We start from the raw sequence: 21,636 nt of genomic DNA on the forward strand, positions 1-21,636 counted from the left end.
CCGTTGTACTTGTAAATTAATTTAAGTTGGATTTGAAGGTGACATCTCTCAATTTCCTGCAATCTCATCTGCAAGAGCCCCATGCATCTTACTACAGAGGTGGGGGTTCTGTAAAGATAATATTCTCCCTCCCTCGCTTGCCCTCTGTCTCCTCCACTCCCTGGACTGTATCTTGATGTAGACTTTGGTTCACAGTACTGCTCTTGTGTGTTTGAGTGCAGAAGGCGCTTTGGGAGAGAGGGAAGAGGTCAGGGAGTGTTAGTGAGTGGAGGTGGGGATAATCTCAGGGTGGGCTGGTTCACAGAGAGTTTGTGTGAGAGCAATGCAGTGCTGCCATGTCCCCTGTACCTCTAACACCATTAAGCCAAACACTGGACTAATTTGTGTGTGTGCGCGCTAGTGCTTCTCTAAGTGTGCGCTAGGCTTGGGCGGTGTATCGTGTATATAGAGGTATTTTGAAATAAGTGGGTGTGTGTATATTTATTTATTTATTTTGGGCGTTTTGGGGCTCCCGGCCTGGCTTATAACTAAGTTGGCTATCTAAGATGGGCCAAGTTTAATTGATTTCCAGCTCAGGGCTCCAACTAGGCATTGGTTTGTTAACATACTAGCTAAGTGGCTAGTTTGAAAGATCAAGCTTCTTCGCTACAGCAGACGTTCAATCCCCTGCTGGACTAAGATCCCGGTTGCCTACATTTTTGTTTTGTGTGTCAAAAATCAAATCCAAATCTATTAAAAGAAATGGCACCCCTTGTGTGCACTGCCGATAATACGTGTACCCCTGTAGGGTAAAGGAGCAGTATGAAAATCTGCATACTGCCCTTCCCTAGTGAGTTTATGTGCTGGCCTCTGGCTACACTCATTTGGCGCCATTTTGTTTGATCCCGTGAGTGGAAGAGGGCATTCTCTAAATCAAGATGGAATGGATTGACTCTGACATCAAAGGAGAACTACGGTGTGTGTATTCTTGTTTCTCAACTTGTTGGCTTTTTAACAGTTGTGTAACTGGCTGATATACTGAAGATGACGCTCTTTCTCAGTGTGTTGGTGTGTTTAAAAAAAAATTGAGGTTATGACATTAACTAAATTGCATTAACAATGAGGCTATTTGCCCAGTGGTTGACACATTGATTGGTTCTTGAGTTGAGTATTGCCATGCCTGTTTGGCGGTGCTGCCATCTGCAGGCCATTGAAGTCCATGCCATGTCCCTATCTAATGTGATGTGATATGTTGGCATCATTACTTACTCAGACATCGTGTACAGATGTTCTAATTTAGGGAGCATGCCAACTTCCATAGGATATTTATTTATGTCTTCCTGGATTCCATCCATTCACTCATGATTTGTTTATCTGGAAATTCATTTCTACAACCATCTCTTTCAGTGTGTACTCATTTGTGTCATCCAGTATAACTTAGTAGTTATTGGTCCATAATACGTCTGTGCTAATTAGAACAATCAAGACTTAGCTAAAGGACACCTCCGCTACTCAAATAGAATGCATAATGACTGGTGTCCCGGTACAGGACCCAGTGTTTGAGATTCAGCTCGGTGTTTAGTCCACCTCCAGTGCCATTAAAGGGATACTTTGGGATTTTGACCGAAGCCCTTTATCTACTTCCCCAGTCATATGTGACCGACCGGCTCAAATCAGTCTTATGTAGCAAAATATATATATTATCGGATAAAATTGTATGTAATGCACTACAGTTGAGGAACAATGGGAAAGTAATTATGCTTTGAAGTTGATAAACGTGTTAACTCAGTTTTGAGAAAATGGCCTTTGAATGGTTTGGTACTACTATCGGAGAGCCTGTCTTTGTCTACACCCATTCATCATCGTTCACACCCTCTTGAGCTTTAGTCCACCCATCTCTTTAAGAGTTGATCTGAATGTACTAACAGCACCCAAGCTAACTTGCTAGCTACTTCCAGACAGCTAAGTGAGAGAGAACAGCTCACTGAACATTACTTAGGCTGTTACGTTATCCAGAGCGTTGGTGACTGCAACTGTGCTGTCAGATTATCCGTCCGTAAATTCAGAGCGTTTCGCATTCAGAGCGCACACTGGACGCTCTGGCTGACTGATGTTTACTGACACCGGTCATATTCAACGGGTGTTGAGCGTTTGTAAATTCATCAGTTATTCTGAGCTCTCTGGCACACAGACGAGAGCGCTCTGTAATCTGAGTAGATGGCCAGACTGCATTTATGAATGCACCCGAAATGGTTACTTGCATAGTGGAGTCTTTTGGTAAGACGTAGCTAACTAGGTAAACAATTAACCATAATCCCAACGCATGACGTTACTACCCTGTATGAATCTGCAGGTAGCTAACCTACCAGGATACCATTTGTATGTCTGTGTCCAGTATGAAGGAAGTTAGAGGTTGTTTTGCAAGCCAATGCTAACTACCGTTAGCGCAATGACTGGAAGTCTGTTGGCGTAGACTGTCATTATACTAAAGCTAGTTAGCAATTGCGCTAGCCCTAGTTAGCCACTTCCTCCAAACTGCACACCACAGGAGGTCGGTGGGGAGGACGGGCTCATGGTAACGGCTGGAGAGAAATGGTATCAAACGTATCGCACACCGTTTCCTTGTGTTTGATGCCATTCCATTTGCTCCGTTCCAGACATTATTATGAGCCGTCCTCCCCTCAGCAGCCTCCACTGCTGCACGCAGAGACACAAATGGTAAACACAAGTTCATCTGACACTGGGGAAGTAGATAAAGGACCTTATTGACAAAATCCCAAAGTATCCCTTTAAATTTGGCCTGGTAGGGTGTTGGCAGCCAGGAGTAACGCTCATTTTATTGATGTTAACATAATTGCTTTGGCTGCTTGGGTCTCGGGAAGAGAAGCTGACAAGCTAGTGGAGTAATCGACTATATATATCAATAACCTGCTCTTTCTCTCTGAGTGCAGTCTGCAGCACTCTTCCCAGCCTGTTATTTACAACGGCGTTCATCTTGTGTGTCAGTCGGTCGGTCTCTCCTCACTTACCAGCGGAACACAGAGATCCACAGCTGGACGCTCTAATCTAACCCAACTGATTTGAGTTGGGATATTGATACAGAAAACATGGAAATGGAGATCAGTTGTAACCAGTGTGTGTGTTTTGGAACGGTTCCCGAGACGTTACATCTGAAATGGATCAATCTCCAATCTCCTGTTCAACTGATCAAGGACATCCCTCCTGAAGCAGTGATTAAAGCGCCCGCCCTGCCGCCATGTGTGAGGAGGGAAAAGCCAATCCTCCGTATTTGACACTGGCGGGGAGGAGCAACATCTGGACATGTGAATAGTTTAGATGGAAGCTCCTTCTTAACCCCGAGCAGCCCAGCCCACCTCCAGGCTCACGTGTCTCTGTTTGGGAGGACTGCTCTACTCTGTGATAAAAGAACATGATAAGACCTCTCCTTCTGGTTTATTTCACTTTGAGATGTGAGGATTGCTTCTCTCCTGTCATACATGATGCAATGATTTGCCTCCAATGAAAGGTGGAATAGAAATGGCTTGGATCTATGCATGTTGAATATGCCATACGTCCAGTAAATAGGCTGACACTAGCCCTCCCTTGCTGTGGCGAGCTCAGCTCTGAAGCAGTTAAGACATAATTGGGAAGCTCCACTATGTTTTAATGATGGAGCCCCTGCTGGGATCCTGTACCGGTGCGTTAGTGCTGCTGCGTCTACAACTGGCTAATTCTGGATCAGTGGCCTGTCTTTGTGAACCAGGGTCATTACTAGCATCACACCTAAACATCTGCTTACAGCTTTATTCCAATATCTGCGTCCCAAATGGCTGCCTATTCCCTTTATAGTGCACTATAAAGGCCTCACAGGAACGAGGGGAATGGAGGTTCAAGTTAATTACTGTAGCCAGTCTACAGAAATGAAATTAGTTCAGTAAAATATATCCCCTTTTCAAAGGAAGGTTATAATAGAAGTGAATAAATTAGAAATGCTCTGTTGTGACTCCAATTTAGGTCTAGTCATAGTTTGGGCTTTTAGAGAGACGACTTAAATGATCTGTCCTGGCTTGCCTTGCGTTCCCTTGTTGATGTGATAGATTCACACAGCCAAAGGAATAAGACATTCATATTTAATCACCCCACACTGCTATCATTAATTAATGATCAGAACAGGAGGAGAACAGACAGTGGAAGGCGGGAGGGCATTGGCGTGCCATTAAGTAAAAGTTGGTGTGAAGTGTGAATTAGAGCCGTGAGACAGCAGCAATTAGCGAGGTCTTCCTTTTCATTGGCCCGTTTGTACCCCCCCGGCGGCCTCATTAGCCAATCCCGTCCTTCCACGGCCTCTCATATGTCATCATCAGACTCCATCCCCAGGATGAAAGACTTTGATTGCCATGCCATGTGACATCAACACCCGACCTAGTGTCACCACTGTTTCTGATTGCCATGTTGACAACGACGCTGTTGTTGTTGTTTGATGTTGGGAGTTTTAACCAGAGTGGTTAGAGCATTGAGATCCTAAATGTTATATACATTTGTTTTCTCCTCTGGGAATCTGATAGATTTGTTAAATTGATGAATCTCTGGCCTGCATCCTTGTCTGAAACCTGACCCCCATCGTAAAGGAATCAATATTGACCCACATGGCTGTGGAATAAACAGAATGAGCGACCCGTTTAGCTCGTTGAGAGGGAGAGTCTGTTCTAACCGGCCGCTGTATGACTTGAAACACTTTTCATTTTAGTTATGGCACCTTTGGTTGCTGTTGTCAATATCAACTGCTGCCGGCGACGCCCCTCATGTTGGTGCCAGTTGAGCTGTAAGTGGAAGAAGATTTGCACTTACAGCCCCAGTGTAATGGGAAATGGATTTTAGTTGAATAGGAGTGGATGTGTCCAGATGAGAATGCTTGTGGTTTTGGTTGTGATTTTCTGACTGAGCTGTGGAGAAGTGTTACATTATTCACGGTTAGGCTACTCTCTGACCGCCCTATCTGCACACCTTCACCCTGTGGATCCTGAGTGGCGCAGTGGCTTAAGGCACTGCATCTCAGTGCTAGAGGTGTTACTGGTTCGAATCCAGGCTGTAGTCCATAGGGCAGCGCTTGACCCAGCGTCGTCCGGGTTTGGCCCAGCATCGTCCGGGTTTGGCCAGTGCAGGCCATCATTGTAAATAAGAATGTGTTTTTAACTGACTTGCCTAGTTAAATAAAGGTTCAATTCTTAAAAAACTCCAGCTTCGGCCTTGCTCTCTACATAGGACCGAGGTGGGGAGCCATTTGTCTAACCTAATTGTCAGTGTGGGATTTTTCCAGATCCACCTAGGTGTTATTGTGTTCAGGGTCATTCTCATGACTGCAACCAGCTCTCCTGTCTCCTAGTCCAGCCTGTGTTTTATCTTGTGTATGGTGTAGAGGTTGGAGGATGGACTCTCCCCAGTCCCCTGTGGAGGGATGGGTTAAGGGGTTGTAAGTTGGTGGGACTGCCCAGCCCCCACCAGTACGTAGTGTAGACTGAACTTGTTTAATATTGCATGGTGGCACGGAGATGGGTCCAGTGCCAGCGTTGGGCGGGTGGCTTGTTGTCTGGCTGGCACTGCCAGGCTGGCAGAGGTGGCCATGGAGGTGTGATGCAGGTTCACCCACTGTCCACGCAACCAGACTAGCTCCCTCACCCGCCTCAGGCTGGTAAGACCTGGGAACACTGGATTGAGTTGGTAGAATACCTGATCAATGTGATATAGAAGCTGAACTGGTCACATTGACTGTGTGTGGTTAGGTTGTTAGCAGGGCATTGGTTAGCAGGGCATTGGTTATCAGGGCATTGGTTATCAGGGCATTGGTTAGCAGGGCATTGGTTAGCAGGGCATTGGTTAGCAGGGCATTGGTTATCAGGGCTTTGGTGGCTGCTCTTTGTCTGTTTTGGATGTGGTGTCTTGAGTCTCTCATTGATGGGATGGTTTTCTTGGTTGGTTATTGAAACACTGAGCTGTTGTAACATTATCCAGGTTGACTGGAAGTTTAGTCCATCTACCATAGGTGAGGTGATCATTATTGACTGGTGTGTAGTAGTAGCTTATGGTTTAGAGAACAAACCTGCGACCTGAAAGGGAGCGAACCTGCGCCCTGAAAGGGAGCGAACCTGCGCCCTGAAAGGGAGCGAACCTGCGCCCTGAAAGGGAGCGAACCTGCGCCCTGAAAGGGAGCGAACCTGCGCCCTGAAAGGGAGCGAACCTGCGCCCTGAAAGGGAGCGAACCTGCGCCCTGAAAGGGAGCGAACCTGCGCCCTGAAAGGGAGCGAACCTGCGCCCTGAATGGGAGCGAACCTGCGCCCTGAAAGGGAGCGAACCTGCGCCCTGAAAGGGAGCGAACCTGCGCCCTGAATGGGAGCAAACATGCGCCCTGAATGGGAGCAAACATGCGTCCTGAAAGGGAACAACGGCAGTGGTACATTTTTCTTTCAATTACAGTTTATTTTCAGTGATCCTCATCTCACAAAAACCTTGTTTCTCTTAAATGTTGTGCACATTTTTGTTTACATCCCAGTTAGTGAGCATTTTGTCCTTTGCCAAGATAATCCATCCACCTGACAGGTGTGGCATATCAAAAAGCTGTTCATTACACAGGTGCACCTTGTACTGGGGGACAATAAAAGGCCACTGTAAAATGTGCCATTTTGTCACGCAACCCAATGCCACAGAGGTCTGAAGTTCTGAGGAAGCATACAATAAGCATGCTGACTGCGGTAATGTCCACCAGAACTGTTGCCAAATAATTGAATGTTAATTCCTCTACCATAAGCCACCAGCCTACGTCCACCCTGCCTCACAACTGCAGACCACTTGTATGGCATCGTGTGGGTAAGCGGTTTGCTGTTGTCAACGTTATGAACAGAGTGCCCCATGGTGGCTGTGGGGTTATGGTATGGGCAGGCATAAGCTATGGACAATGAACACAATTACATGTTTATCAATGTGAACACACAGAGATACCGTGACGAGATCCTGAGGTCCATTGTCTTGCCATTCATCCACCGCCATCACCTCATGTTTCAGCAAGATTATTTCTCAAGGATCTGTACACAATTCCTTGAAGTTGAAAATGTACCAGTTCTTCCATGGCCTGCGTACTTACCAGACATGTCACCCGTTGAGCATGTTTGGGATGCTCTGGATCGACGTGTACGAATGGCATGTTCCAGTTCCCGCCAATATCTAGCAACTTCGCACAGCCATTGACGAGGAGTTGCTTCTGTCTGGCAACTCTACCATAAAGGCCTGATTGGTGGAGTGCTGCAGAGATGGTTGTCCTTCTGGAAGGTTCTCCCATCTCCACAGAGGAACTCTGGCGCTCCTTCAGAGTGACCATCAGGTTCTTGGTCACCTCCCTGACCAAGGCCCTTTCTCCAACGATTGCTCTGTTTGGCTGGGCAGACAGCTCTAGAAGGAGTCTTGGTGGTTCCAAACGTCTTCCATTTAAGAATGATGGAGGCCTCTGTGTTCATAGTAACCTTCAATGCTGCAGAAATATTTTGGTACCCTTCCCCAGAATTGTGCCTCAACACAATCCTGTCTCGGAGCTCTATGGACAAATCCTTCGACCTCATGGCTTGGTTTTTGCTCTTACATGCATTGTCAGCTGTGAGAGGTGTGTGCCTTTCCAAATCATGTCACATCAATTTAATTTACCACATGTGGACTCCAATCAAGTTGTAGAAATATCTCAAGGATGATCAATGGAAGCAGGATGCACCTGAGGTCAATTTCGAGTCTCGTAGCAAAGGGTCTGAATACTGATTTACATAAGGTATTTCCTTTTGCTTTGTCATTATGGGGGATTGTGTGTAGTTTGAGAAGGATTTGTATTTCTTCAATCCATTTTAGAATAAGGCTGTAACATAAGAAAAGTAAAAGGGTGTGAATACTTTCCAAATACACTTATTTATTTATTCTTGTGTGGAATTTCATTGTTGGACATAAAAGCCTGTTTAAAAAATAATCACCAGGAAAGCAGCTCCAAGTGATTTTATTTGAAGAAATCTGTACCCAAGTATTCCCACACATAGTAGAGACACGACGTCATCGTATACAGATATTAAATGATTATTTTAGCAAACATATCTGTTTAGGCTTCTTGCAGTCTACAAATTATTAGTCATTATGTTCCTGCCCTCCGACCATCCGCTCATGAAACAATTCTTCCCTCTGCTGAATCTAGTTGATCGCTTGTGTGTTCTCTCTCTGTCGCTCTGTGTCGCTCTGTATACAGTGTGTTCACCCGCGTGCCGTGTGTCTGTCTACAGTGTGTTCACCTGCGTGCCGTGTGTCTGTCTACAGTGTGTTCACCCGCGTGGCGTGTGTCTGTCTACAGTGTGTTCACCCGCGTGGTGTGTGTCTGTCTACAGTGTGTTCACCCGCGTGCCGTGTGTCTGTCTACAGTGTGTTCACCCGCGTGCCGTGTGTCTGTCTACAGTGTGTTCACCCGCGTGCCGTGTGTCTGTCTACAGTGTGTTCACCCGCGTGCGTGCGTGTCTGTCTACAGTGTGTGTTCACCTGCGTGCCATGCGCGTGTGTCCTGTGATATTAACAGCCGTCCTGCTCTCTTCCTGTGTGTGTCTGAGCAGCTTCCTGGAGACCTAAACAAGATGCACCTTACAGACCACCCCCACAGCCAGGGGATCCACGTGCCGCCCAGCCAATCCGGATGCAGTATCACCAGCGACTCGGGAAGCAGTAGCCTATCAGACATCTACCAGGTAGCCGATACACTATTTCGCCATTCACAAACTGAGCTGAAGTAGTATACGTATAACCTCACCCTTCCAAAGCTTTGAAGTTCCATTGTTCTGTTTCAGTAATGCTCCTAGCCTTTTGTTCTCTCAATACTGTATGACTTTGAAGTTCCATTGTTCTGTTTCAGTAATGCTCCTAGCCTTTTGTTCTCTCAATACTGTATGACTTTGAAGTTCCATTGTTCTGTTTCAGTAATGCTCCTAGCCTTTTGTTCTCTCAATACTGTATGACTTTGAAGTTCCATTGTTCTGTTTCAGTAATGCTCCTAGCCTTTTGTTCTCTCAATACTGTATGACTTTGAAGTTCCATTGTTCTGTTTCAGTAATGCTCCTAGCCTTTTGTTCTCTCAATACTGTATGACTTTGAAGTTCCATTGTTCTGTTTCAGTAATGCTCCTAGCCTTTTGTTCTCTCAATACTGTATGACTTTGAAGTTCCATTGTTCTGTTTCAGTAATGCTCCTAGCCTTTTGTTCTCTCAATACTGTATGACTTTGAAGTTCCATTGTTCTGTTTCAGTAATGCTCCTAGCCTTTTGTTCTCTCAATACTGTATGACTTTGAAGTCGGTCAATGCTCCATGGCCTTCCTGCTTGTAAAGGAGGAAGGATGGAAAGTTGTGGACGTTACCATTTCAGAGGCTTTCCCCAGCTCCACTGACCCATCCCTCCCCACGCTCCATGTAGCCCTCTTTTTGCCCGCCCTCATCCCATTCCTCACTCTCTCCCCCTGCCCTCTCTCCACCTATCTCCCCCTGCCCTCTCTCCCCCTGCCCTCTCTCCCCCTGCCCTCTCTCCCCCTGCCCTCTCTCCCCCTGCCCTCTCTCCCCCTGCCCTCTCTCCACCTCTCTCCCCCTGCCCTCTCTCCACCTCTCTCCCCCTGCTTTTCCAGTTCAATGGAACATGTCCTCTCCTCCCATCCATCCATCCAGGGTTGCTAATGGTAGTGTGTGTTAGTTGGGTTTCCTGTGGTTCGAAGAGCCCCTCTCTCCTGTAGCGTTGTGTGCTAAAGGGCAGGGTACACAGGACACAGACAGACCTGCTCCCAGGACCTCAGACCCCTCCCTACCCTCACTATTATATAAAATGTTCTAACCTCAGCTCCTGCACCTACCTCATCATCTGCATATTCCTCTATATATCGCTAACCCCACCCCATCGCTAACCCCACCCCATCGCTAACCCCACCCCATCGCTAACCCCACCCCATCGCTAACCCCACCCCATCGCTAACCCCACCCCATCGCTAACCCCACCCCTACTCTTATTTTCTCTAACTCCAGGCCACCTTTAACCCACCATTACACATACCTTCTCTCTCACCTTTAACCCACCATTACACATACCTTCTCTCTCACCTTTAACCCACCATTACACATACCTTCTCTCTCACCTTTAACCCACCATTACACATACATTCTCTCTCACCTTTAACCCACCATTACACATACATTCTCTCTCACCTTTAACCCACCATTACACATACCTTCTCTCTCACCTTTAACCCACCATTACACAAACCTTCGCTCTCACCTTTAACCCACCATTACACAAACCTTCTCTCTCACCTTTAACCCACCAATTACACAAACCTTCTCTCTCACCTTTAACCCACCAATTACACATACCTTCTCTCTCACCTTTAACCCACCATTACACATACCTTCTCTCTCACCTTTATCCCACCATTACACATACCTTCTCTCTCACCTTTAACCCACCATTACACATACCTTCTCTCTCACCTTTAACCCACCATTGCACATACCTTCTCTCTCACCTTTAACCCACCATTGCACATACCTTCTCTCTCACCTTTAACTCACCATTACACAAACCTCTCTCACCAACCAGATTGTTCTCTCCTCCCCATGGAGTCACCTGTCATTGATTTAGAGGAGCTCAGTCAGCTGTGTCCATAAATGTAAGTTGACTTGAGTCCTGCAGCTTCTATTGCTGGCAGTTGGTGAGTTTGTTTACAGCTTGTGTTTTTTAAAATGCTTGACCTCTCGTCCAGCCCTGAGCGGTGAGCTGCCATTCCACTCAGTCACTCTGGGCTGCAGTGTCTCTTTTCTCTTCCCTTCTCGATCTCTTCTCTCTCCCTGTCTCTGCGTGATTTGACGGGGTGTCTCTGGCTCAGTCCCCTGTGCAGCCAGCAGGAACTGATGTCCCTGTCAGTTTAGATTTGACCTGATTTGAGACCTTTATGGGCACAAAACGTCTCCCTCTTTCTGTGTCACTCTCGGTCCCAATCTCTCTCTCAGTCCCAAACCCAGCAGTAATGGTTCTCTGTCTGTCGCTCGTTGGCTCTCTGTGTCTCTGTCGCTCGTTGGCTCTCTGTGTCTCTGTCGCTCGTTGACTCTCTGTGTCTCTGTCGCTCGTTGGCTCTCTGCGTCTCTGTCGCTCGTTGGCTCTCTGCGTCTCTGTCGCTCGTTGGCTCTCTGCGTCTCTGTCGCTCGTTGGCTCTCTGCGTCTCTGTCGCTCGTTGGCTCTCTGCGTCTCTGTCGCTCGTTGGCTCTCTGCGTCTCTGTCGCTCGTTGGCTCTCTGCGTCTCTGTCGCTCGTTGGCTCTCTGCGTCTCTGTCGCTCGTTGGCTCTCTGCGTCTCTGTCGCTCGTTGGCTCTCTGCGTCTCTGTCGCTCGTTGGCTCTCTGCGTCTCTGTCGCTCGTTGGCTCTCTGCGTCTCTGTGTCGCTCGTTGGCTCTCTGCGTCTCTGTGTCGCTCGTTGGCTCTCTGCGTCTCTGTGTCGCTCGTTGGCTCTCTGCGTCTCTGTCGCTCGTTGGCTCTCTGCGTCTCTGTCGCTCGTTGGCTCTCTGCGTCTCTGTCGCTCGTTGGCTCTCTGCGTCTCTGTCGCTCGTTGGCTCTCTGCGTCTCTGTCGCTCGTTGGCTCTCTGCGTCTCTGTCGCTCGTTGGCTCTCTGCGTCTCTGTCGCTCGTTGGCTCTCTGCGTCTCTGTCGCTCGTTGGCTCTCTGCGTCTCTGTCGCTCGTTGGCTCTCTGCGTCTCTGTCGCTCGTTGGCTCTCTGCGTCTCTCTGTCGCTCGTTGGCTCTCTGCGTCTCTCTGTCGCTCGTTGGCTCTCTGCGTCTCTCTGTCGCTCGTTGGCTCTCTGCGTCTCTCTGTCGCTCGTTGGCTCTCTGCGTCTCTCTGTCGCTCGTTGGCTCTCTGCGTCTCTCTGTCGCTCGTTGGCTCTCTGCGTCTCTCTGTCGCTCGTTGGCTCTCTGCGTCTCTCTGTCGCTCGTTGGCTCTCTGCGTCTCTCTGTCGCTCGTTGGCTCTCTGCGTCTCTCTGTCGCTCGTTGGCTCTCTGCGTCTCTCTGTCGCTCGTTGGCTCTCTGTCGCTCGTTGGCTCTCTTTCGCTCGTTGGCTCTCTGCGTCTCTGTGTCGCTCGTTGGCTCTCTGCGTCTCTGTGTCGCTCGTTGGCTCTCTGCGTCTCTGTGTCGCTCGTTGGCTCTCTGCGTCTCTGTCTCTCTCGTTGGCTCTCTGTGTCTCTGGTTGGCTCTCTGCGTCTCTGTGTCGCTCGTTGGCTCTCTGCGTCTCTGTGTCGCTCGTTGGCTCTCTGCGTCTCTGTCGCTCGTTGGCTCTCTGCGTCTCTGTCGCTCGTTGGCTCTCTGCGTCTCTGTGTCGCTCGTTGGCTCTCTGCGTCTCTGTGTCGCTCGTTGGCTCTCTGCGTCTCTGTGTCGCTCGTTGGCTCTCTGCGTCTCTGTGTCGCTCGTTGGCTCTCTGCGTCTCTGTGTCGCTCGTTGGCTCTCTGCGTCTCTGTGTCGCTCGTTGGCTCTCTGCGTCTGTGTTTCACACCGTCTCTGTACAGGCAGACTTTCTGTGTTTTACACCGTCTCTGTTCAGGCAGACTTTCTGTGTTTTACACCGTCTCTGTTCAGGCAGACTTTCTCTGTGTTTCACACCGTCTCTGTTCAGGCAGACTCTCTGTGTTTCACACCGTCTCTGTTCTGGCAGACTTTCTGTGTTTTACACCGTCTCTGTTCTGGCAGACTTTCTCTGTTTTACACCGTCTCTGTTCAGGCAGACTTTCTCTGTGTTTTACACCGTCTCTGTTCTGGCAGACTTTCTCTGTGTTTCACACCGTCTCTGTTCAGGTAGACTTTCTGTGTTTTACACCGTCTCTGTTCTGGCAGACTTTCTCTGTTTTACACCGTCTCTGTACAGGCAGACTTTCTGTGTTTTACACCGTCTCTGTTCAGGCAGACTTTCTCTGTGTTTTACACCGTCTCTGTTCAGGCAGACTTTCTCTGTGTTTTACACCGTCTCTATACAGGCAGACTTTCTCTGTGTTTTACACCGTCTCTGTTCAGGCAGACTTTCTCTGTGTTTTACACCGTCTCTGTTCAGGCAGACTTTCTCTGTGTTTTACACCGTCTCTATACAGGCAGACTTTCTCTGTGTTTTACACCGTCTCTGTACAGGCAGACTTTCTGTGTTTTACACCGTCTCTGTTCAGGCAGACTTTCTGTGTTTTACACCGTCTCTGTTCAGGCAGACTTTCTGTGTTTTACACCGTCTCTGTTCTGGCAGACTTTCTGTGTTTTACACCGTCTCTGTTCTGGCAGACTTTCTCTGTTTTACACCGTCTCTGTTCAGGCAGACTTTCTCTGTGTTTCACACCGTCTCTGTTCAGGCAGACTCTCTGTGTTTCACACCGTCTCTGTTCTGGCAGACTTTCTGTGTTTTACACCGTCTCTGTTCTGGCAGACTTTCTCTGTTTTACACCGTCTCTGTTCAGGCAGACTTTCTCTGTGTTTTACACCGTCTCTGTTCTGGCAGACTTTCTCTGTGTTTCACACCGTCTCTGTTCAGGTAGACTTTCTGTGTTTTACACCGTCTCTGTTCTGGCAGACTTTCTCTGTTTTACACCGTCTCTGTACAGGCAGACTTTCTGTGTTTTACACCGTCTCTGTTCAGGCAGACTTTCTCTGTGTTTTACACCGTCTCTGTTCAGGCAGACTTTCTCTGTGTTTTACACCGTCTCTATACAGGCAGACTTTCTCTGTGTTTTACACCGTCTCTGTTCAGGCAGACTTTCTCTGTGTTTTACACCGTCTCTGTTCAGGCAGACTTTCTCTGTGTTTTACACCGTCTCTGTTCAGGCAGACTTTCTCTGTGTTTTACACCGTCTCTGTTCAGGCAGACTTTCTCTGTGTTTTACACCGTCTCTGTTCAGGCAGACTTTCTCTGTATTTTACACCGTCTCTGTTCAGGCAGACTTTCTCTGTGTTTTACACTGTCTCTGTTCAGGCAGACTTGCTCTGTGTTTCACATCGTCTCTGTACAGGCAGACTTTCTCAGGTAACATTCCCTTATCTAGGAAACATCCCATTTGATCCTGTCCACTTCCATTCCTGAAAGCACTGTAGAGCAGAGCAGGCAGGTTCAGTCTGTTACTGTGTACTAGAGGAGCGAATTGTCAGATGGCCTTGAATATTTCTACAGTGACTGGGGAGCTGGTCACTTAACCTCAGGGTAGTGGGTTCAAATCCCAGTTGATCTGAGCACTCCGTAACCCTCGGGACCACTTCATTCCAACCATCTGTCCAAACAGCATGGAAAATATGAGCACTGTGAATAATTAGTGGTGTATGTATAATTCTTAGGGATTGTTTTTTTTTTTTTTTTTGGTCTACGTTTAAAGAATAACCCATATCTGTCACCTCTGCAGGCTACAGAGAGTGACATGGGTGACATGGACCTATCCGGGCTCCCGGAGGCAGCGGTGGACTCTGAGGAGGAGGATGAAGACCTGGAGAGGACGTCAGACACCCTGATTGGTAGAGACCTGGTCAGGGAGTGTCTGGAGAAAGACCCGGTGGACCGCAACGATGATGACATTGGTGAGCTTCTTGTGCGCTCCTCCTTTTCCCTGAATACCCCTTTATCCTCTTTTAAATCAATACAAGGGGCTTTATTGGCATAGCAAGCATATGTTTACATTACCAAAGCAAGTGAAATGGATAAACAAAAGTGAAATAAACAATAACAAATGAATAGTAAAACGTTCCAAAGAATAAAGACATTTTAAATGGCACATTATGTATATATACAGTGTTGTAGCGATGTGCAAATGGTTTCTCACTGGTTGCCCTGTACTTCAAATCAAAGTTTATTTGTCACGTGCGCCGAATACAACAGTGAAATGCTTACTTACAGGCTCTATCCAATAGTGCGGAGGGAAAAAAGGTGTGTGTGTGTGTGTGTGTGTGTGTGTGTGTGTGTGTGTGTGTGTGTGTGTGTGTGTGTGTGTGTGTGTGTGTGTGTGTGTGTGTGTGTGTGTGTGTGTGTGTGTGTGTGTGTGTGTGTGTGTGTGTGTGTGTGTGTGTGTGTGTGAAGAAATAAAACAACAGTAAAAAGACATTTGAAAAAAGAATAGCAAGCCTATATACAGACACCTGTTTGTCAGGCTTATTGAGGTAGTATGTACATGTAGGTATGGTTAAAGTGACTATGCATATATGATGAACAGAGAGTAGCAGAAGTGTAAAAAGAGGGGTTGGTGGGACACAATGCAGCATTGCGACAGTAATGTTTTTAATAGATTAATGTGGCATAGGATTACTTTTTTTATTTTTTTAATCTGAGCGGTAGATCTTATCTTGTATTTTGACTCGGTGATCTTGACTCCGCTGGACTGGAGGCTGCATGGTAACAGGGCGTAATGCCCCCTCAGAGTGAGCGAGTAGGACGCAGGTGCTACAGTACACACTCAACAGTTACACCGCTGATCACACCACTCACTGTTGTCTCGGTCTCCTTTTTCCTCATGATTTCTTCCTCTGCTATTTTATACTGCCTCAATCTGTTACACCGCACTAGAGGTCGACCGATACATCGGAACAGCCGATTAATTAGGGCCGATTTAAAGTTTTCAGAACAATCGGAAATCGTATTTTTTGACACCGATTTGGCCGATTTGTTTTTTATTTTTATTTTTTACACCTTTATTTAACTAGGCAAGTTCTTATTTTCAATGACAGCCTAGGAACGGTGGGTAACTGCCTTGTTCAGGGGCAGAACGACAGATTTTTACCTTGTCAACTCGGGGATTCAATCTTACAACCTTACGGTTAACTAGTCCAACGCTCTAACCACCTGCCTCATGAGGAGCCTGCCTGTTTACGCGAATGCAGTAAGAAGCCAAGGTAAGTTGCTAGCTAGCATTAAACTTATCTTATAAAAAACAATCAATCAATCATAATCACTAGTTATAACTACACATGCTTGATAATATTACTAGTCTATCTAGCGTGTCCTGCGTTGCATATAATCGATGCAGTGCGCATTCGCGGAAAAGGTCTGTCGTTGCTCCAACGTGTAGCTAACCATAAACATCAATGCCTTTCTTAAAATCAATACAGAGAAGTATATATTTTTAAACCTGCATATTTAGCTAAAAGAGATCCAGGTTAGCAGGAAATATTTAAGCAGGTGAAATTGTGTCACTTCTCTTGCGTTCATTGCATGCAGAGTCAGGGTATATGCGATAATAATAAACATTTTGTTTTCGAAATGATAGTTTCCGGATTCGACCATATTAATGACCAAAGGCTCGTATTTCTGTGTTATTATGTTATAATTAAGTCTGTGATTTGATATTTGATATAGCAGTCTAACTGAGCAATGGTAGGCAGCAGCAGGCTCGTAAGCAATCATTCAAACAGCACTTTCGTGCTTTTTGCCAGCAGCACTTCATTGTGCTTCAAGCATTGTGCTGTTTATGACTTCAAGTCTATCTACTCCCGAGATGAGGCTGGTGTAAACGATGTGAAATGGCTAGCTAGTTAGCGGGGTTCGCGCTAATAACGTTTCAAACGTCACTCGCTCTGAGACTTGGAGTGGTTGTTCCCCTTGATCTGCAAGGGTAACGCTGCTTCGAGGGTGGCTGTTGTCGTTGTGTTGCTGGTTCAAGCCCAGGTAGGAGCAAGGAGAGGGACAGAAGCTATACTGTTATACTGGCAATACTAAAGTGCCTATAAGAACATCCAATAGTCAAAGGTTAATGAAATACAAATGGTATAGAGAGAAATAGTCCTATAAATACTATATTAACTACAGCCTAAAACCTCTTACCTTGGAATATTGAAGTCTCATGTTAAAAGGAACCACCAGCTTTCATATGTTCTCATGTTCTGAGCAAGGAACTTAAACGTTAGCTTTTTTACATAGCACATATTGCACTTTTACTTTCTTCTCCAACACTTTGTTTTTGCATTATTTAAACCAAATTGAACATGTTTCATTATTTATTTGAGGCTTAATATATTTGTATTGATGTATTATATTAAGTTAAAATAAGTGTTCATTCAGTATTGTTGTAATTGTCATTATTACAATTATTTATTTTTTTAATCGGCCGATTAATCGGTATTGGCTTTTTTGGTCCTCCAATTATCGGTATCGGTATCAGCTTTGAAAACTCATAATCAGTAGACCTCTACACCCTCTACACCTCAACTCTTCTCTCCATTGCTCTCTCGCTCTCTCTCCTTCTCTTCCTTCCCTCTCACTCTTACACTCTTTCTCTTCCTTCTTTCACTCTCTTCCTTCCCTCTCTCTCCTTCTCTTCCTTCCCTCTCGCTCTTACTCACTTTCTCTCTCTTACCCCCCATCCAGAACAACTGTTGGAGTTCATGCACCAGCTGCCAGCCTTTGCCAACATGACCATGTCAGTGCGAAGGGACCTGTGTACTGTAATGGTGTTTGAGGTGGTGGAGCAGGCGGCGACCGTCATCCTACAGGACAAACAGGAGGTACCAACCATAGACTTAACACACACAGTACCAGTCAAAAGTTTGGACACACCTACTCATTCAAGGGTTTTTCTTTTTTTTTTTTACAATTTTCTGCATTTTTAATAATAGTGAAGACATCAAAACTATGACATAACACATATAGAATCATGTAGTAACCAAAAAAAAGTGTTCAACAAATCAAAATATATTTTATATTTGAGTTTCTTCAAAGAAGCCACCCTTTGCCTCTGACAGCTAGCCTCACCACTTTCTTTAGCGTATTTGGATGGGATCTGTGTCAATCCGCTGTGGCAGCAGGCGTCTACACACACGCATACACAGGCGTGTAGAGCAGGGGACAGCTACACTATGACAGACAGGTTGCTATCTCCTATCACAAGGTCAGAATGAATCAGGCAGTCTTCACTGCACTGCAGCGTCCTTAGCAGTCCTATGAGGGGGGAGGGGGCAGAGGAAGAAAAAGGAGAAAGGGGGTGTCTAGGAAGCTCATCACATTTCCTCAATCTCCATCCTTCACAATGCTTCCCTGTGATAGAAGTCTGTCAGTCACTCTGAAAAGCCTCTATTGCATTCATGGTTGAAAGCCATGACCAGCAGTCTGAGTCAGTGTGGAGGTAAGATGGATCGCTTAGCCGATAACTTCCCTGCCTGCGGGGTTCTTCACACACCTCACACTTAGTCTGCAGTCTTCTATGGGACTTGGGTATGTTCTATTCTAAACACATTCTCTCGATCCGTAAAGTTGGAAAACACTTGTGAAGCACCTGTTCTATTCACTCGAGCTCTGTATACCACATACATAGACACATTATAATACCAGGCACCAATGATTGTTTGGGGTGAAGGTCCATAAAAGCATCTCTATTATGAAGGCCAGCAAATCAATCAGTGTCAGCCATTCATTTCCTGTTGTTATGGTCATGTGTTTGGCGTTGCTGCTTATGTCATCATTGTGCCCCCCCCCCCCCCCCCCTATCAGCTGGACCTGTGGTATGTGATCCTGAACGGGGGGGTGGAGATCGACCACCCGGACAGCCGCATGGAGACCCTCTGCATGGGCAACAGCTTTGGCATCTCCCCCTCCCTGGACAAGCAGTACATGAGCGGAGTGGTGCGCACCAAGGGGGACGACTGCCAGGTGAGATACTATCCTCTCATAAAGATATTGTTATTTTGGGTTGAGTCCCAAATAACACACTATTCCCTATACAGTATACTTAATAACACCCTATTCCCTATAGAGTATACTTAATAACACCCTATACAGTATACTTAATAACACCTTATTCCCTATACAGTATACTTAATAACACCCCATTCCCTATACAGTATACTTAATACCCCATTCCCTATACAGTATACTTAATAACACCCTATTCCCTATACAGTATACTTAATAAACCCCATTCCCTATACAGTATACTTAATAACACCCTATTCCCTATACAGTATACTTAACACCCTATTCCCTATATAGTATACTTAATAACACCCTATACAGTATACTTAATAACACCCTATACAGTATACTTAATAACACCCTATACAGTATACGTAATAACACCCTATACAGTATACTTAATAACACCCTATTCCCTATACAGTATACTTAATAACACCCTATTCCCTATACAGTATACTTAATAACACCCTATACAGTATACTTAATAACACCCTATACAGTATACTTAACACCCTATACAGTATACTTAATAACACCCTATACAGTATACTTAATAGCATCCTATTCCCTATATAGTATACTTAATAAACCCCATTCCCTATACAGTATACTTAATAACACCCTATTCCCTATACAGTATACTTAATACACCCTATTCCCTATACAGTATACTTAATAAACCCCATTCCCTATACAGTATACTTAATAACACCCTATTCCCTATACAGTATACTTAATAACACACTATTCCCTAAACAGTATACTTAATAACACCCTATACAGTATACTTAATAACACCCTATACAGTATACTTAATAACACCCTATACAGTATACTTAATAACACCCTATTCCCTATACAGTATACTTAACACCCTATAACTTAAGGAGCAGCCTCTGAGAGAAATACAATGGCAACTTTTCATTTCCTTTCGACATCAGGTTGGAAGATGAATATGACAGTGTTGTTGTATTCCTTGAGAATATAGAGTAGAGTTGTATAAATGGTCTGGTGTTGGTATCTATGGTGTACAATAAAATGTGTTGATTCTTCACCAATAAAGCAGGACTAGGTTGACAAGCTGTTGCTTAGTCATACAGAAGAGGAACCAGGCCTTGATTTAGAGATGGGAGGCAGCACTAGTTAGAGTAGCCTGCCGCTTGAGAAGTGTTTTGAGCTTCTCTGTCTCTCTGTCTCTGTCTCTCTCTCTGTGTCTCTGTGTGTGTGTGTGTGTTAGTAACCCGTTTTTACCCAGACCTGCTAGGTTCCTTAAAGAGTTCCTTTATCAGAAACACTGTTTCCTGTCCCTGTTTCAGAGCCTGACCAACAGCTCAGTGAGATGGCAGAGAGGCAAACGCTAGCCAGGGGAGTGTAGCTTGACCATTCAGCCAGGTGAATGTTAACTAGGGGAGTGTAGCTTGACCATTCAGCCAGGTGAATGTTAACTAGGGGAGTGTAGCTTGACCATTCAGCCAGGTGAATGTTAACTAGGGGAGTGTAGCAAGGCTGTTAGCTAAGATAGCATACTCTGGCAAGTGTTTATTATCATTGCCAAGGGAGTGTAGCTAGTCTGTTAGCTTGTAGACTAGCAGAACTGGACTAATAGCTTGGGGAGTGTGGGTAGACCGTTAGTGCTACCCCCCAGCCATCCCTCCCATGCCTCTCTCCTGCTCCAGGGACTCCTCAATTCTACTGTTTCAGTACCCAGCTATGGTGCAGAGCAACAGGTTCCTGTATTATAAGTTCACCCGCTGTCCCCATGTCATTGTCGACCAGTTTGTGTGCATCGCCCAAGAGGACTACTGGCGGATCCTCAACCATGTGGAGAAGAACACACACAAGGTGGAGGAGGAGGGAGAGATCGTCATGGTGAAGGAACATCGCGAGCTGGACCGCAGCGGCACCAGGAAGGGACATATTGTCATCAAGGTGAGGCAGGAAGTGTAAGCATTAAGGGATGGTTTCCCAGACACAGATGAATTAGGCTTGCCCTTGTCCTACACTGATGGTGAAGTTCCATTGAGTTTACATGTTTGTCCAGGTCTAGGCTTAGGGTGTAATCGGTCTGGGAAACTGATTTTCAAATGGTCTTTATAGGCTGCTTTGAATATATGCACTGCCTTGACTACCTAGCTGTGACTACCACCGTGTTCTGCTGTTGCTCCTGTAGACACTTGTTTTTGCATGCGTCGGATGGTCCAGCCCTTTGATCTTCAACACTCTGCAAACAGCCAGTTATTGATCTGCTAATGGACTAGACTGATTCCCTTGTCTTCATCTCCTCTGAGACACCTCTGCTCCCCCAAACAGCTACACTAAAGATGTGTTGCTGCTGATCTGAGTAGTGATCCTTACTTCTGGATTCTCTTGTCTTTAAATTGTTTTAGTTTGCTGCTTTAGTTTCAATTCCCCTAAAAACATACTCGGTTCCCATAGCGATTCATTTTTGTTATTCTAAAGTTGGCTTTGAATAAGTGCCATCCTTTTGCCCAATTAAATTTTTTATTTTGTAATTATTGCCCCTCGGGACTAATAAAGTTGTATTAAAATGAATTGACAGTTGTAATGCAGCCATGATTGATTGTCTGTTTGTCTATCCTCTCAGGGCACCCCACAGCGTCTGATCATGCACCTGGTGGAGGAGCCGTCAGTGGTGGACCCCACCTACATTGAAGACTTCCTCCTCACCTACCGCACCTTCCTCTCCAGCCCCATGGAGGTTGGCAAGAAGCTGCTTGAGTGGTTCAAAGTTGACAGCCTCAGAGACACGGTGTGTACTGTACTGTGTGTATGTGTGTACCTGATTCTTTGTGTGAAGCATGGGTGTACTACACAGTAATAAATACAACTTGTGCTATGTCCAGCGGTCTTGGGTAGAAGGGGGATTTGTCCAGTGGACATACTCTTAACTGATTTAACATTAAGATTATT

The 21,636-nt window shown here is 46.0% G+C and overlaps 1 protein-coding gene across 5 annotated transcripts in view; it reads left to right on the top strand.

Moving 5' to 3' along the window:
- The window catches only part of LOC139418034 (rap guanine nucleotide exchange factor 6-like), a 153,320-nt gene that overhangs the window by 87,447 nt on the left and 44,237 nt on the right, over positions 1–21,636 (top strand). For all 5 annotated transcript variants that reach the window (XM_071167132.1, XM_071167133.1, XM_071167136.1 and 2 more), the window contains exons 8-13: positions 8,604–8,735; positions 14,435–14,606; positions 17,383–17,519; positions 18,502–18,660; positions 20,482–20,634; positions 21,311–21,475. In XM_071167132.1, coding sequence (XP_071023233.1) covers positions 8,604–8,735; positions 14,435–14,606; positions 17,383–17,519; positions 18,502–18,660; positions 20,482–20,634; positions 21,311–21,475 — 918 coding nt within the window. The remainder of the gene's footprint in view (positions 1–8,603; positions 8,736–14,434; positions 14,607–17,382; positions 17,520–18,501; positions 18,661–20,481; positions 20,635–21,310; positions 21,476–21,636) is intronic.

This window comes from Oncorhynchus clarkii, chromosome 10, assembly GCF_045791955.1.
Source record: "Oncorhynchus clarkii lewisi isolate Uvic-CL-2024 chromosome 10, UVic_Ocla_1.0, whole genome shotgun sequence".
Taxonomy (NCBI): domain Eukaryota; kingdom Metazoa; phylum Chordata; class Actinopteri; order Salmoniformes; family Salmonidae; genus Oncorhynchus; species Oncorhynchus clarkii.